General features: G+C 40.3%; 1 protein-coding gene across 1 annotated transcript; it reads left to right on the plus strand.

The window, feature by feature from the left end:
* Positions 1-73: 73 nt before the first annotated feature.
* Positions 74-15,680, plus strand: LOC148395058 (mitochondrial intermediate peptidase-like). Its single transcript, XM_088379959.1, has 19 exons — positions 74-506; positions 857-1,030; positions 1,544-1,632; positions 1,708-1,794; positions 2,251-2,314; positions 2,402-2,584; positions 3,496-3,652; positions 4,040-4,088; positions 4,247-4,307; positions 4,389-4,441; positions 4,922-5,075; positions 5,176-5,253; positions 5,678-5,885; positions 6,064-6,173; positions 6,280-6,354; positions 6,558-6,674; positions 9,823-9,944; positions 10,007-10,080; positions 15,449-15,680. The coding sequence occupies exons 1-19, from the start codon at positions 366-368 to the stop codon at positions 15,547-15,549; spliced, it is 2,097 nt and encodes a 698-aa protein (XP_088236085.1). The 5' UTR covers positions 74-365; the 3' UTR covers positions 15,550-15,680.
* The last annotated feature ends 609 nt before the right edge of the window (positions 15,681-16,289 follow it).

The following is a 16,289-nucleotide window of genomic DNA, read 5'->3' on the forward strand; positions in this document are numbered from 1 at the left end:
TGCCTTGTAAGCAGGGGTACCTGTGATATACTCCACACCAATAGGTGGCGGTAATACATTTGAGTTTCTTGTCAACCACCATAACACTGTCGGAAGAAGGCGGCGCCTGTTTGTGCAGCTGAACACCCTCATGTCATCTGTTTGTTGATGTGTACCCACAGTATCATGTGTGACAAAGGCTGCCTTTTCTGTGAATAATAACATTTTAGCGTGTATTGGTTGTTATTTGGCTTATTATTTACGTCCCACGATTTAGTCATACTTAACTTTTTTAGCTCAAGCTAGCACCGAACCTAGGATTAGCATGTCCTCTGAGGGTCTCAGTCGGCACAAGAAGAAGCATCAGTAACGGGCAGTAATTCAAAATGAGTAAAAGTTTGCTTTCCTGTGTGAAGAATAGAAGTCTGTGGACATCTTTTCGCAAGTGTGTCACAACATGGTCACCTGTTGGTGCAGCTTTCAATGCCAAACCTCACAAGAGACTGGAAGCGTTTGAGAAAAATGTGGTGAGTACAGGATTGGGACTTGTTCTGATATCTCACGTTATCTTAGTGCGACAGCAGTTATTTATATTCGATAAATCTCTCTTCGAGCACTCTGCACAATATTGAAATGAAAAAGCCCCTATAGGCAGGTGACACATTCAAGCTTGTGTGCATCACTATGTCAGGGATGATGTCAATGCATGGGTTTTGTGATACTCGTGTAAGGACCTTTAAAATGTGATGAATAATTGGAGACAAATAACTAATTTGTGAATTTTATTTGTGTCAAGAGAGGATTGCAATACTCGACACCGTTTTAGTATTATGTTCAAATGCTTGAAACATCTAATTGTGTTTACGTTTGATTGTAGGGTTTGTTTGGCTTGCCAGAGCTCAGTTCTCCGGCTGGATTTCAGGTGGCCACAAAGGTGGCTCTAAAGAACACACAGCTGCTAATAAAAAAAGTGTGTACTTCTGCTCCAGGGCTTGAGACTGTCACAGCTTTTGACCAGCTCTCTGATGGTCTTTGTAAAGTGGCGGACTTGGTAAGTTCAGCACCAAGTACCAGACGAGGCGTTATGGCCTTAAAATGAAATATGCCCAAAAATCATTTTCCAATATTGTTTTTGCTCCATCCTCTTATGATATGTATTTGTTCTGCTTTTCCTGTTATGGGATTTGCTTTATTTGTCCGATACCAAACGAGATTTAAAAATTGTTTTCCTCCATTATTAAGGTAACAGAAATAATAGATAAATAATAGGTTTTTTTCCCCACTGTGGTGATATCACACATAAACAAACATAGTTCATCTGTTATGCTTACGGAATTGAAGTCTCACATAATTGCAGTTCAACCTTGGAATTTTTGTGCAACGTTAGAGGCGGATTTCTTCCCAAAAGCTTTTGTTGCCTTCCAAAATGTATGACCACTGTCATACGAAAACAAATTCAAAGAGAGGTTCTATTTTTTCCCTCATGTCAAACTTTAGAATCCAAGAAGCTTACATTGACATCATCTGATTGAGTTGTTTGTGAGGCACATCTCTCCATTTCCAGGCGGATTTTGTTAAAGTAGCACATCCTGATCCAGTGTACCGCGAGGCTGCAGAGAAGACCTGCATTGAGATCGGCACAGTCGTGGAGAAGTAAAGGACTAACACACGAATTTGTTTCATCAGTACTCGCAGTAATCTGACAAGGAAATCATGCTGACTATACAGGTTGAACACCAATGTGGAGCTATGCAACAGTTTGAAGAATTTGCTGGACAGGCCGGATCTTGTGGCTCAGCTGGACTCAGACACAAGGTGCCCCATCACAGTCGAGTCCCTCTTAAGTAATTGCCTAAATTGTGAATAGGCAAAATATAAAATGTGCACCAGAAGTAATGCCGAATGTTATATCAGCAAGTATCAAAGGTTTAACTCTGGTCTAGTTGACATTGTGCAACACTTAATTGTAATTAAAAAAAAAAAAGACCAACCACATCAAAGGGTAACATTCGTAAAGTTTAAATTTGATTTAACACATTCGCAACAGTTAATAAATGTATTGATTGCAAAAATGTGTCCTTGTGACACATTTCTGTTCTTTTGGGAAAGACAAGTTCAAGTAGAGTTCAATTGTACAGGTTTAATTGTACTAAGAATGTGTTCATTATGATTCATTTTGCTTTTCTTTTCCAAGAATATACTATCAGTGCATGTCCCAATGTAACCTACAGTGCATACTTAAAAAATAATCTCATATGGCTGTCTTTGCAGGAGAGTGGCAGAGTTATTTATGTTTGACTTTGAAATCAGTGGGATTCATCTTGATGAGAAACTGGTGAGAGGCTTGTTGTGTGTGGAGAAATCAACCCCTCAGTCAGACACAAATGACAGACATTCGAATTGTTGTCGCTTTGCATTGCAGAGGAAAGAGGCAGTTGCTCTCCACGTGAAGCTCTTGGATTTAAACAATGAATTCCTGGTTGGCTCTCACATGCCCAACAGAATCGCCAGGTCAGCCATTCCCGAACATCTCCACCTGCACTTTGCCAGCACAGGAAGTTTCGTGGAAATTGGAGGATTACACGCCGACTCTCCGGATGACTTGGTGTGTGACCAAATCTCGAACATTACTCTCATTGCTCAGTAGGTGGCGCGGTTGCTTTATAATTAATTCAGGAGATGCCTTCAAGTGCTTTGTATGGCTATGTTTTACCATTTCATGTTTCGTTTTCACAAAGGACATATTTTAATTGCAATCCTAACATATGTTTAAGATTAATGTGCTCAGAACCCATCCGTCCACTTTCTGAACCGCTTCTTCTCATGAGGCTCGAGCTATTCATGCTCAATCATGCAGGACCAACGTTTTGTTCATATTTTATGCACAATAACTTTAAATCACAAGCAATTAAATCTTAATGTGTTCTGCCCCCAAGCAACCACAGATATGCTGACGTAAAATCATTATGACAGCCTGTAGCATTTGATTGGGATTGCCCTCAACAGTTTGATAAATAGTTTAAAAGTTTAGAGTTTTTCGTTTGATGGTCTTTATTATTTTCCATTTAATTCACATATCCACAAATAAATAGATTCTCTGCACAGCATGCAGTAGTTATGATCAGCAGTTTTTATGTTGCCCTTTGTTGAATGTTATCATAACAAAGAAGACAATGAAAACAAAATAGACAACTTGAAAATGAAGGTAAGCATACCAATTTAACAATTCAGATAAGTACAGTAGAAAGTTGAGTCACGCTGGCGTTGAACAAATTACAATGCATAATATAACCAGCTGGTTTGAAGCAGGTCTAATGCATCGTTCAAGTAATTCATTTTTCATTTGGCTTTGTGTGTGCGTTCTGGGGTTAATGAAAGTAACTCAAATAACATTCTCATATTAACAGTGCTTAATTCCATTTTAGCTTATTTAATTAGTGGTATTAATAATTGGAAAATAATTTGTATGTTCCGACTTGAGGGATAATGTCTCTTGTTATTATTTCACATTGGTAGGTGCGAGAAATCGCCTACAGGGTTTACCTGTATCCAAACGCAGACCTGATGGAATGTCTTGAAGAACTCCTAAGATGCAGAGATAAGCTGGCCAAACTGGTGGGATACGACTCCTATGCCCACAGAGCCTTGAAGGGAACAATGGCAGCAACCCCAGGTTCAATTATAACCACAGATAATTACTGCTTAATTATGCCTTTTGGACGATTCTGACTGTTTTTAATGAGGAGCGCATGGGAATAACTTTCCAGTAACAGAATTAAGCAGGGCGTCAGACTGCACCTAAATAGTGCCATTTTGCCCTTAAAATTTTAGACATAAAGTTTGGTTTTATCTATGTGTTTATTGTTTACAAACAAATATTTTCAGTTAGGGGCCCACTCTGATCCTAGTAAAAAACAAAAAAAGGTTAGACTGGAGCCCTGTTAGGTGTCATTCTTTGTGGCTGTCTTCACACAATCGAGCTACAAAAGTATTATGTATTTTGCTTATGATGGTTATGTTATTTAATGTTTCATGCTGCATTCATTTTTGTATATTTCAGAAACAGTGATGAGGTTTCTTCAACTCTTAACAGATAAGCTGTCAGACAGGTACAGAGAAAGAAATTACAAAAACATTTCTATAATTGGTCATATTTATCATGTACAGTGGACCCCCACTATTCGTGGGAAATAAATAATGAATGTAAAAATGGAAAAAAAACTTCAACTTCTGACTTTTATTTGCTCTTTTCCTCCCAATGTCACAGAACAGCAAAGGACTTTGGTATGATGAGTGACATGAAGAAAAAACTCAACCCTCGGCATTCGGTGGGTGACACTCTGTTCCCTTTCCGGCTATATGGCAGGTTCTTTGTCATCTATGAGAACTCACATGTTGTGTTGACACAGGAGCTAATGCCGTGGGATCACCCGTTCCTCAGTGGAGTATTGCGTGCCGAAAGGTTAGAAAACATTCTTATTTTAATCACTCCATTTACTTGAGTAGTGGAAACAAATATAGGTGAGACGTTTGGGCTAATCCATGTGTATTCTAACCTACCATTCTATTGAAACTCTAGCATAAGTCTGTTCATTTTACCCAGATTTAGCTGGGAATGCACTGCTGCAACAAAAGGGTACTACTCTGTTATTGTAAAATTATATTTGCATTTACAGCATATACACAAATAAGCTTGAAACGCAGCCTTTCTGTTTTAGTTCGCTACAAGTAGTACTGTATTGAAGATTCTGCCATTTTCCAAATTAATAATGCTTGCTCAGTTTCAGTTGGCACTGAAAGAGAGGTGTGCATTCATTCATGAAATTCTTTTCTAATTTGTTTCTAATGGACATAGTCCAACCTCAACAAGACAACATATCATACATACTTTTAGATCTTAGATGTGTCTTTTGTTTCTCTTGTGTTTTTGGTTATGGTACAGATACAACATCGAACCCAGTCTGTACAGCCCTTACTTTTCCCTGGGGGCCTGCATGGACGGTTTGAACATTCTCTTCTCTCGGCTCTACGGTGTCTCCCTCATGTCCGAACACCCCAACGCTGGAGAGGTGTGGAGCGACGACGTGCGCAAATTGGTATGCTGTTGTCTGTGTGGTAATGACCTGTTGCCTGATTTTTATTTTTTTTTAATAAATTCCAAGTTTTAAATTTCCATATGTTTGTGCACATTTATAGGCTGTAGTTCATGAAACAGAGGGATTACTTGGATATATCTACTGTGACTTTTTTCAGCGGAAAGACAAACCTCATCAGGTGAGCATACACGCACACGCTGAATCTTCTGCTTCTTACTAGTTTTGTCATTACCTCCATCACAGTAGAACACAATGGTTGTCATTGTACAACAGGTATACAACAAAATTAGGACCTCAAAATGCAGTTGGTAAAGTCTTGCCTGTAGAATTTAAACATCTACTATTAGCTTTCAGAGACACTAACTGACAAATGGACAAGCACTTTCACTTTTGTTGAAAGACTTCATTTTTGGTTTTTGTGGAATCAAGATAGCAGCCCTCCCTCCCACCACAGAATCCAAAACAGTACAATCCTATCATGTTGCAACAAAAAGATTACACAACAATGAATGTAAATGGGCTTTCACTTGTATAGCCCGTTTCTACCTTCAAGGTACTTACAAAAGAACGCATGGTTGCCCTTCATCTTCCTCCCCATGCAGGATTGTCACTTCACTATCCGGGGCGGTCGATGGTGCCAGGAAACAAGTCAGTACCAGCTGCCTGTTGTGGTTCTGATGCTGAGCCTGCCCCACCCCACCAGAAGTGCCCCCACACTGCTATCCCCAGGCATGATGGAGAACCTCTTCCACGAGATGGGACACGCCATGCATTCAATGCTAGGGCGCACTCGTTACCAGCATGTTACAGGTGAAGTCAGCAGGTTGAACATTAAATCTTAACTTTAAGGCTTTTACACAATGTGCAGCCGCAGCATTAGAAAATCAAATGGGATCTAAAAGAGGAACTTAAGCCAAAGTGTAGCGAATGAAGATTTGGGCCATTTATTGTTGACCTTCTCCCCCCTATTCTCTTTTCAATTCTCCAGGAACTAGATGTGCAACAGATTTTGCAGAAGTGCCCTCCATCCTCATGGAGTACTTTGTCTCTGACTATCGAGTCGTCAGCCAGTTTGCACGTCATTATGAAACTGGACAGGTACTATTCTTCAAATGTATGCACAAAAAGCAAGAGCTCAAAAGTTTAAGAAATATTTACCGTAGGCTTCCAGTAGGTGATGAACTGTTTTTCAATGTCTCTTCAGCCTCTGCCTGAGAGTATGGTGACCCGCCTGTGTGAGTCCAAGAAGGTGTGCGGTGCTGCAGACACCCAGTTGCAGGTACCACCAAACAAAAAGTCACCTTACATTACACGCCGGTAGTGAACATCTTGTGTTTGTTTTTCTGCCTTCCTCTGTTGTACACGGCATTGTGGGATTATTAACAGACAAAAGTCTTCTATACTTCGAGCTGCAGATTTATTTAGTTTCTTGTTTTAATGTCAAACATGTACAATCAGTGGTTATCTGTTTTCCCTGGGCAGATTTTCTATGCTGCACTGGACCAGGTATACCACAGTAAACCCCAAAATCTCTCCACCACTGAACTCCTGAAGGAGATGCAGCAGAAGTTCTATGGCTTGCCTTACACACCAAATACAGTAAGTTTGAATCCTAATTTTTTATCTTACCTAGATGACCTGGACAATTCTGTGGAAAGTTTTGATCAAAGAGACTTCCAATGGTCCAATGGACTCCACACTTTTGCCATTTCTGCATTTAGGGTACAATGGCATACTAAAATCTGGTCGCTTGACTTTATGCATAGCTATAACATCGATAGCATCAAATTCTTGACTCTTTATGCCGCTATAACAGTAAGCTTCCGTAATTTACATATTCCTGTTCAAAATGTTCCAGTTACCAAAGTGTCTACACAGAAATCAAAACCCTATGTTTGATTTAATGAGTCATTCGCTGTTTCACAGTACATGCTCATCCGCAGTCAGCGACTTGCACGTTGTTGGCATAGGGAAATTGTCTCGCAGAATGTTTAAACTTCCCGTCTCCTCCGGCTCAGTGGTAGAGGTGTTTGAATAAAAGCTTAGCTGAAATGCTGAACATAACGGCAGGCACACCACAGAGATGGCTGGAGGAACAATAAATTGCTTCATCTTTTAAAAGTACAACTTGGTGACATTTTCAGTTTTTCATCTTTAAAAAGCACCAGTACCGAACTATTAGATTCATATGTATAGTGATTATACAAAACTAGAGGGGTTGTATCATGCTATTTTAAGCTTACTACAGTAAATTTTAGTTATTTTGGTGGCCATTTTTTCTAAGACACCTGTACTCGTACACATAAGTCAGCAGACTCCAGATGCGTTCATTGCCTTCTCACAAAGTAGGACATCTCATAACTACATATGAAAAAACTCATTCAATGCGCCAAACAGCAATAACTACTTGAACACATTGCAGGGGGCATGTGGAAACATTTTATAATTTATCTGATGCACCAAAATCAGAACAGCTGCATGTGGACTCAAATTGCTGGGACAGCTGCTGAGAAACTGGGTGGGTGTTTAGTCTGCAAGGGCGTTCCAGTAGCTTGAAGCAAGCGTAGATCAGAAACACGTAACTCGCTGCTCCTTTTCCCCAGAAATGTTTAATGTACTGCTGTGTATATTGTTCATTGATTGGGTGTCCCAATACTTTTGTCAAAATATTTGCTGCAGTGCTGTAGTTGTAGTGCCACAAACTGCACTGGCGAGTCATCGTGTGGCCTTTTAGTGTCCTCTTTTTCAGTCCCAGCACGGTTTTAAAGATTAAAGATTTTTTTTAAGATCTAGTAAAACCACAAAGCAGATTTTTGAATGACGTCTCCCTTGAGGTAATATTCGAAACTGTTCGTCCAATTCCTGTAATGAAAAAAAAGCTTGTCATTCCCCCCCACACACATTTACAGCTGTGGGTGAGAAGAAGAGGCCAGGAGGAAGAAGGGAATCCAAAACAAAGTCATAATGGAGACAAGGAGTGGCCTTCATTGGGCCTTAGCCATAATTATGTGTGTAAGCGGTTCAGGAGATGGATGGATGAAAGCCTGGATGAAGAGAGATCACAGTGCTGTTGTAGTATCTATGCCTAAATTTCAGTGTCTGGTCAGTATTTCTTCACCCACGCTTTAGCTCGTGCCATACTTATTTTTCAGATGCTACTGTCACATATAGTTTTTTTTTTGTTTTTTTTTAACAGTAATATGTTTCCCTCTTTTCAACTTGCATTGAGAGCTCTAGCAGACATTTACCTCAGCCAACCGCAGCAGAATTATTTTCCCAGTTTGAGCTGCTCTCTGTGATTGCTGTACCTCACTCTCAAGGATGCCATTCGTGTTGGATTGTAGATGGGCAAAAATGGTGGGGTGCTATCTGCATAGTTTTTTTACATACCAGCATAAATTCCTTGAAATAGAGGGTGCCTTCGAAATGGAACCCATGTTGGGACAATATTTTTGCTTTTACTTGCAAGCAAAAATTCAAGATACAAGCACTCTTTGAACAGGGAACTCAACTCAGTTCATAAGAAGCAGCAGTGCCTCAAATACAAACTCACGACTGGATGAGAGCATAGAAAGTGAAAGCTGATATCTTTTTGGAACTTTAATCCGCCCAATTTAGTAGATGCATGCAGGAATGGTATCCTCAGCCAAGGAAACATTGGAGTGGCTAATGGGTTATTGGGAGACAGATTCTAAACATTCTGGCTAGCGTGTGTATAATTTACAGTGCCGCTATCAATCCCTGGCTGTGTGAGAGAGGTAAGCTCAACTGTAAGTAACACGGACAACATGGTCTGCTCTTCAGCTGAGGATAATATTTGGATATAAACATCAGCATGCAAGAGTTTGAGCTCGTATGTGATCCCTTGCTTGAATGCCAAAGCAACAAGTATTAGCTGTACATGCACAGTTAAAGCCACGTGATCATTGCATGACCTCGGTCGGAATGAAACATGCTAACACACATAATTGATAGGGTGAATTAAAAAAAGCTCCATAATTTTATATATTTTTAAATTTAGGGATTTCACAGTCTTCTCTCACCGTTCAGAACTTAGTCCAGTTTTCGGCCTCAACAGCTGTGGTCAGCCACTGCCGTCATCATCAACAGGATAAAGAAAATATGAAGGCATGTCGCACACTTTGTCCTCTTGACAAATGATCTGGCTTCAAAGATCGGCACAACAAATTAAAAACAAACAAAAACATGCTTCTCATTAGTTACCTCATTTATGTACAAGTGTAATAGATGTTTAGCATTTTGTGAATCAAGAGTCAACTACAGGTCTCTAAATTATGATTGGTGGGAGGTCTGTAGGTTTTTTTTTTTTAAATTACGGCAGCTGCTGTCTTTCCCAACTTTCTGAATTCCCCTGTAGTTTGAGAAGTTAATAGTTAGAAACCATAAGAGAACGTGTTCAATGTCATGGAGACAGACCCCAAGGCAACTACACACAGAATAGATGAGAGGAATCCATTTACCGTTTTGGAATTTCCATGTTTTGTCCTTTGAAATGGGAGATCCCTGCTTGTGCTTTGATGTTTTGTCAGCGGTTCGTTGGAGTAAAACTGAACAATAAATGATAGCAATAATGACAGAGGAAACGACGACAAAAGATGAGAATGACATCCCCACTTTGACTCGATCAAAGATGGAGTGGTTTATGACTCTTCATTGGTGCTTCTCACACATTTGCTTCGCATCCCATCAAAATGTACATTTACTTAGGTGTTATGTCTGTTCACAGGCTTGGCAGCTGAGATTTAGCCATCTCATTGGTTATGGAGCCAAATACTATTCTTACCTCATGTCCAGAGCCGTGGCCTCCATGGTGTGGAAGCAGTGCTTCCTTCAGGATCCTTTAAACAGGTATGATAAAAACACTACTTCAGTGGTGACTAAAGCATCATCACCTCTCTCGTGTCTTGCAGGGAAATGGGTGAGCGTTACCGTCGAGAGATGTTAGCCCATGGAGGAGCCAAGGAGCCCATGTTGATGGTAGAAGGTAACACAAACACAGTCTTAGATAAATATGGGTGACCACCTTCCCAATGAAATTGAATGAACATGGACACTGTCTTCTGTTTTTGAAGCAGTACATGTGATGACACCTTCACAGCCTTGGCCCTGAAGCTTAGAATTAAGCCCAGGGGCATCATGTTTCCACCGATCGTCCTAGAGAAGGTCCTATAGCTTAATCGGAATTCACAAGTGGCAAATTTAGTTGCATCGACATGATTTGTAAATGTTCACATGTCAGAGATCAAACCACGGATGAAGTCAAAGGATTTGTGCTTAGACCTCCGAGACAGGAATGTCTTAAGTTAAAAATCTAGAAAAGGGTGCAAAAAGATTTCTGCTGCCTTGAAGGTTTCATTGAGCACTATGGTCTCCCTCACCTATAATTTATATCATTTTTTTCCTAGTCTTGGCAATACAACAAGCCTGATGGCGACGTACGTTACAGAACAAACAAACAATATATTGGGTTGAACAAACCCAGAAAACAGGTTATTTTTCCAATCACAAAAGCGGCATGGAAGGAGAAACACTGGTGCAAACGCATCTGAGTATGATAGGAAAACATTTTATTGTGGGGGAAAAATGCCTAACAAATCTAGTCTTGGAAATAGTGTTCTTGCAAAATTCAGTGTTTGTAAAAGCTCAGTCTGAGACTAGGCTGTGATTAAAAACTGTTAAACCTGTCTTTAAATCTGAGCAGGCATGAGATTATAGTTTTCAAAGTGTTATTGTTTTCCAAATCTTATCAGTCTTCTGGTGAACAGATAGCTGAAGCTACATAACAGTTAGACATTTGTTTGAGACATTTACAAATGTGCGGGTATGTTTTAGCATGCAGCACAATGTCTTTGGCAGTTTAACACACTTTACAAGAAATTTGGCAGTTTGCAATTGATGATGACAAATGCCACTAAATTAAATGATGTTGAATCACCACTGTCTGTGACAATTGCCAATTTATCACAGCTAGTCAATCCAGTTCAATAATTTTCCCACTTTTTTCCAGTTGAAGTAACAGTAGATGTTTTTTCCCCTTTCTTTGTTTTTGACACATACCCTACACGCCTGCAGCATTTTGGCGTGTCACTGTGGCTCGTTCATGAAGTTGCGTAGCACCTAGCAACAACCACTCCCAATTTCCAAAGTTTGTTCCGTCCTTCAACTTCATAGTAATAACCTACTATGTGTGAACAAAAGTCAACAAACGTTTTAGGATCTGACCTGGAAGAATAGACAGACCTTTTTATGTGTGTGCATTGTTTCTGTATAAAGAGCCATCGTCGACCATTGGCCAGGCACACATATTACAGCACTTATGGTTGTTTTCTCATGCGTGTGTGTGAATGGCTCCTTCCCCACGTCCTCTGGCTGTAACATGTCAGAACAAGACACTCCAAAGGAGAAGGCGAGTAGGGAGTTAAGTACCGAAACATCAGCAGACACTTGGGAGTGGCTTTCCCCAAGGGTCTTCTCCTCCCTCCTCCAACACTGTGCCACACTTCCAGATGCAGCCAGAACAGCTCCTTGCCTCTGAAATGACAACCAGCTCCTCATCCCAACTGTTGGGATTAGCGCTGCTGTTTAACTTGCAAGCGAGTTAGTTTGGGAGAGGGGGGATTGCAGGTCAGGGTCCTGCAGGGGAAGTCTTATCCAAGTCTGATCAAACCCTGTAGTTTTCTTTTTTACATAGTTCAATGTCCGAAGTGACATACAGTTCTCAGCATAAATGAGTATAGACACCCTAACAAGTTTGTAATAACACCTTTAATTTTATTACAGAATCAATATTTTCTATGGGATACAATGCAACAAAATATTCCACAAATGATGTCCATTCATTTCAAACAAGATTTGTTAATTTGTACACACGCGTGCACACACACACACACACACACACACAAGGACTTGATCATCCCATGCCTAGCTGTCCGTAAAAGTCATGGATATCATCCAAAATACCAGGTATGATTGTTTTTGTTGTGGGATGCATTCATTTTTACATTAGTTAATGTGATCAAACTGAAGATTTTGTAATGTATACATCACAGGATCAACCATTACTTACATGTTATTATTTAAACACATACCAAAAAAAAAAAAAACATTTTGTCAAAATCTTGGAAATTGTTCTTGAATTTTTCCAATGGGGTTGTAGTCGCATATGCTGAGCACTGTATTGGCAGTATCCATTCATTTGCCTCGGTCTTTCATTCTGTGGACCAGAATTGTCACCATCATTTGTCGCCGTTTGTATTGAAGTATTTTTTTGTTCAGTAAGGTTAGAGTGACAAAATACCCCTTCGAGACAAATATGAAGGTCACTGGAGACTGGAGCAAGGATAAACAATCCTGCTCTACATAATCCTTTCAAACAAAGGAGCTTGTAAATGGCAGTGTGGAACTTTCACTTTCGTAAGGCGGCAGAGGGGGCATAGCAGCATGGAAAATGATCGGCCCATCAACCAGGACAACGCAGTTCCCAGTCCTGCATGCTGCCGTCTGTTTTCTACAAGAGACAGTATTGAAATTCAAACCTGCAGAGAGGCATGGAGACATAGTGGGAGGGGGTGAAGAGGAAGAAAAGAGCTGATCGAGCAGCTAAACTGACCTTTTTCTTAGGCCACAGAGAGCGCCTTTATGGCCTTGGACCGTTCCCATAGCCTTGACCAATGAGTTCAGAACGTTTGATCTTATGAGTAAAAGGCAGATATAAACACACCCTTGTCTTTTTGTGATGTAAAAAAAGAGACTTGGATAAATCATTTCAAGAAAAATATCACCATGACTTGAATGTCTCCAACGTTCTCGTCAACCACAATTGTCAACATCTTGCTTAATCTCTTCTTACTCTCCATGTTTTGATTATCTTTAATATGTTTTCCATTGAATTTGTTCTCGGAATAAGAGGTTGCTTTACTGCCTTTCTTAGACGCTACCATCAATTGTCTGACAGACAGGGAGTGTTGAAAGTGCTTAGTCGACTAAGGAAGGAAGCCTCCTGGCAGTGCGTCCCATCAACCAATGTCTTGCTCCTCTTTCCGGGCCTCTCCTAAATCTGGTTTGAAGAAATGGCATCAAACTTCAAAGTTGTAATTACAGAGTCCCATCATTTGCCTCCAGGTCAAACAGAGATGTAATGTCTTGCATCTTGACATGTTTCAAATAGTTACGAGGAGGCATCTCAAAGAGATACTTGAAGCAGCCACAAAGCCGCCTTGGATATCAATTCTGTTAATACTGCAATACATTAGACTACAGAAGCATTGCGGCTCTAGCTCAAGTTATTGAATGCTGAGGTTTGCACTCATTTTAAATGCATATGGTTGTGAAGTTGTGAAGCCCCAAATGCCTGCAATTAAAATTATGAAAGAACAGGAACACGGCCAAGCCCAGAGGATTGGGATCCTTAGCCAGGTTTAGTGAAGCGTTCAGACTGGCTAGACACAAATTTCATTTGTACAGCAGTAAACGGGTGGAATCAGAAGCCATGTTTATTATAACATGTATAACTCTCGATTGCCTCCTTCTTCTCAGAGTGCATGCACATTGCAAACACTGACACTTGCCACAATATATTGATTCACATATATTTTTTATTTAAGTTTTCTTTTAATTTCTTTTACTTGGTGGACTCACTTTCAGAATGGGAACATCATACGAATTACTACCCGCAATTATTTTGTTTACTGAAACCTAAAGCTCCTCAGAAATTTTCCTCGCAGTGGCCAAATTGTTTCTTGGCAGTATCTAAGATATTTCAAACAATTTCCAAGTGGCTCTCCAATTTTTTCATCCCCAAAGCGCTCATTATGAGCTGTTAGGAGGTCACATAGGTCGTCACTGGACTCGATACCCATCTCCCACCACCCTTTCAAGTAAATAAACAAGCCATCCACTGCGTGTCCTTGTAAAACTGAAAATGAACTTTATTGTTGAAAACATTCTCTGGTTGCAATGAGCAGGAGCTAGCTTGGTTCTTCTTTAGCGTTGCTCAGCAGTGAGAGGAATTCGGATATTTGCATATCTGTTACACAGTTTAAAACATTTTTGTGGGTGTGCGTAGGAATGAGGCAGATTATGTGTGGTCCGTTTTTACTTTAAAGGCTTCACATTGCTCAACTCTTCTCTTACATTGAGATGATTGTTCTCTTGTTTTGTCTCTTCTCTTCCACCCCCTCCATGTTTTGCCCTCAACAATCCAATCAGATCCTGCTGAGTGTTGTTATGGCTCCGGGGTTATCTTGGCATTCTCCTCTAAACTCTCTCAGGGATTTGGGCTGAGAAAAGTTTCTCTCCAAGGAGCTAGTTATTGAATGTTTTGTCTGAAATGAATTAGAAGTTCTTTAATGCGCATTTTAAAATCTGTTTCGTCTATTTCGTAGAAATCGTGCATCAAAGATCTTTGTGGCATTTAAAAAAAACAAAAATATTCATGAACATTTTGCTATTTGCAGGCTGGCTAAGTCCTTTTTCCTCGCAAATATCAGAGGATTTAGATTAAATTTCAGGGCGAACCTTAAAACATTTACAGGTGAACTACATTGATTGTCTATGAACTATTAAATGGAAATGGAAAACACCAGTTGAAATAACAATCCTTGTGTTAGATCAGTTGGAGCTTCATTTTCATAGGAAATCATTGGCAGCTATTGGTAGGGAGCAACATCACTATTGATGGAATCGATGCTTTCATGTGGCTGCCTTGGGGGAAGGGTGGATGTTCCTCTCAGGAGCTGGGCCAATGTCAGACACCCCGACATTGTGTCTCATCTGATAGCCAGAGGGCAGGGTGAGGCGGGTGGCTTCGGAAGAGGAGACTAGCATCCCTTGCTCTCGAATGCCATACCTAGTTCTCAGCTTTGGCGATACACTCTGTTTTGTGTGTTCACCATTTTGGCATTGCCAGTCATGCGTGTCCGTGCAGATGTGGGTGTGTTACCAATGTAGGAAACCCAGTCAGGGAGTGAGTGTGGTTAAGGCGTCTATTTACATAGTCAGGTCCACAGGGGCAAACCAAGCGACTTCAAAGCGAGCGCCTTTTTGAAGTGCAAAGCCAGCAAAGGGGAGTCTTCCACGCATGAGCTCACGTACAAAAGTACAAAACACACGACGTACTCGTGTTTACTCTGTAGTATAACAGTCAATGGTCTCATAATGATCACATGTCTGAGTTCACTTGTTTGCTACAAACTTTTTGTTCTGGAAAAAAATCTGAATGTGCCAAACTATCAGTATTTTGTGACTACCCTTTTATATATGACACATTGTCCAAACTTAATGAAATAAATGATATTTGTTCAGAAAGTGTTTTTTATTTTATTTCTTTGACCTTGTGTGCTTTTGTGTTGCAGGTATGCTTCAAAGGCGTCCCACCATCGAGGACTTCGTGGAGGCGCTGGTGTCGGAGCTCCAGCCAAACTTTGAGACATTCATCATGGACTCAGAGACCTGAGAGGTGCTTTTATGGCCTCAGGACATTTGCTAGGGTATCAAAATGTATGTACAATAGACCACAATATTTGGCCACACATACATGCAAGGCCTTCTTACCTAATCTGTAATTATTAAACGGTAAGAACTTTATGGCGACTACCTTATTTATGTTTAACAAAATATCCATTCATTTATCTTTTGATTGCACATAGGTCAAGGTTGAGCTCTAGCCCATCCAGGCTGACCAGCATGACAGGTTGCCTACACCCTTGACTGATTCCAATCACAGGGTACATATAGAGAAACAATTATTCACACCAATGACAATTTGGTTAACCTAAAAAGCATGTTTGGTTGGATGAAGGGGAATAGCAAGCAAGTGCTACCTGTTGTAGTAATAACCAAATGAATACTTTCCGAACTTACCATTGAAATTACGTGTTCCCAGAACAGCTATGGGTATTTTTTTCTTGATCGTTTCAATTACTTTATGCAAAGCATATTAATAGCAGACATAGCAAATACTTACACTTTTGCCACCTTTTGTGCTCCTTGTGAAAGAAATGTGATACTAAATCAGTGTTTCTTTCTTATTATACGTACAGTCTATTAAGACAATAGTGTGTTTGAAAGGGTCGGATCAAATGCTTTCGCGTCGTACTTGGTTCCCCTCCCTGGCTGTAGATAGAAAGAGTTGGAAATCCCCATGACACCTGCATCCCTTTGGCAACCGTGCTGTAATATTAACGCCGGGTGCTG

Source organism: Syngnathus floridae, chromosome 7, assembly GCF_059516105.1.
Source record: "Syngnathus floridae isolate MCC-2025c chromosome 7, RoL_Sflo_1.0, whole genome shotgun sequence".
In the NCBI taxonomy this organism is placed as follows: domain Eukaryota; kingdom Metazoa; phylum Chordata; class Actinopteri; order Syngnathiformes; family Syngnathidae; genus Syngnathus; species Syngnathus floridae.

Bases quoted from the DNA above. Each gene is read 5' to 3' on its own strand.
- LOC148395058 (XM_088379959.1), top strand. From the start codon at position 366: ATGAGTAAAAGTTTGCTTTCCTGTGTGAAGAATAGAAGTCTGTGGACA. The intron at 3,653-4,039 runs GTTCAATTATAA...TGTATATTTCAG, and splicing joins AACAATGGCAGCAACCCCAG to AAACAGTGATGAGGTTTCTT. The intron at 4,089-4,246 runs GTACAGAGAAAG...CCAATGTCACAG, and splicing joins ACAGATAAGCTGTCAGACAG to AACAGCAAAGGACTTTGGTA.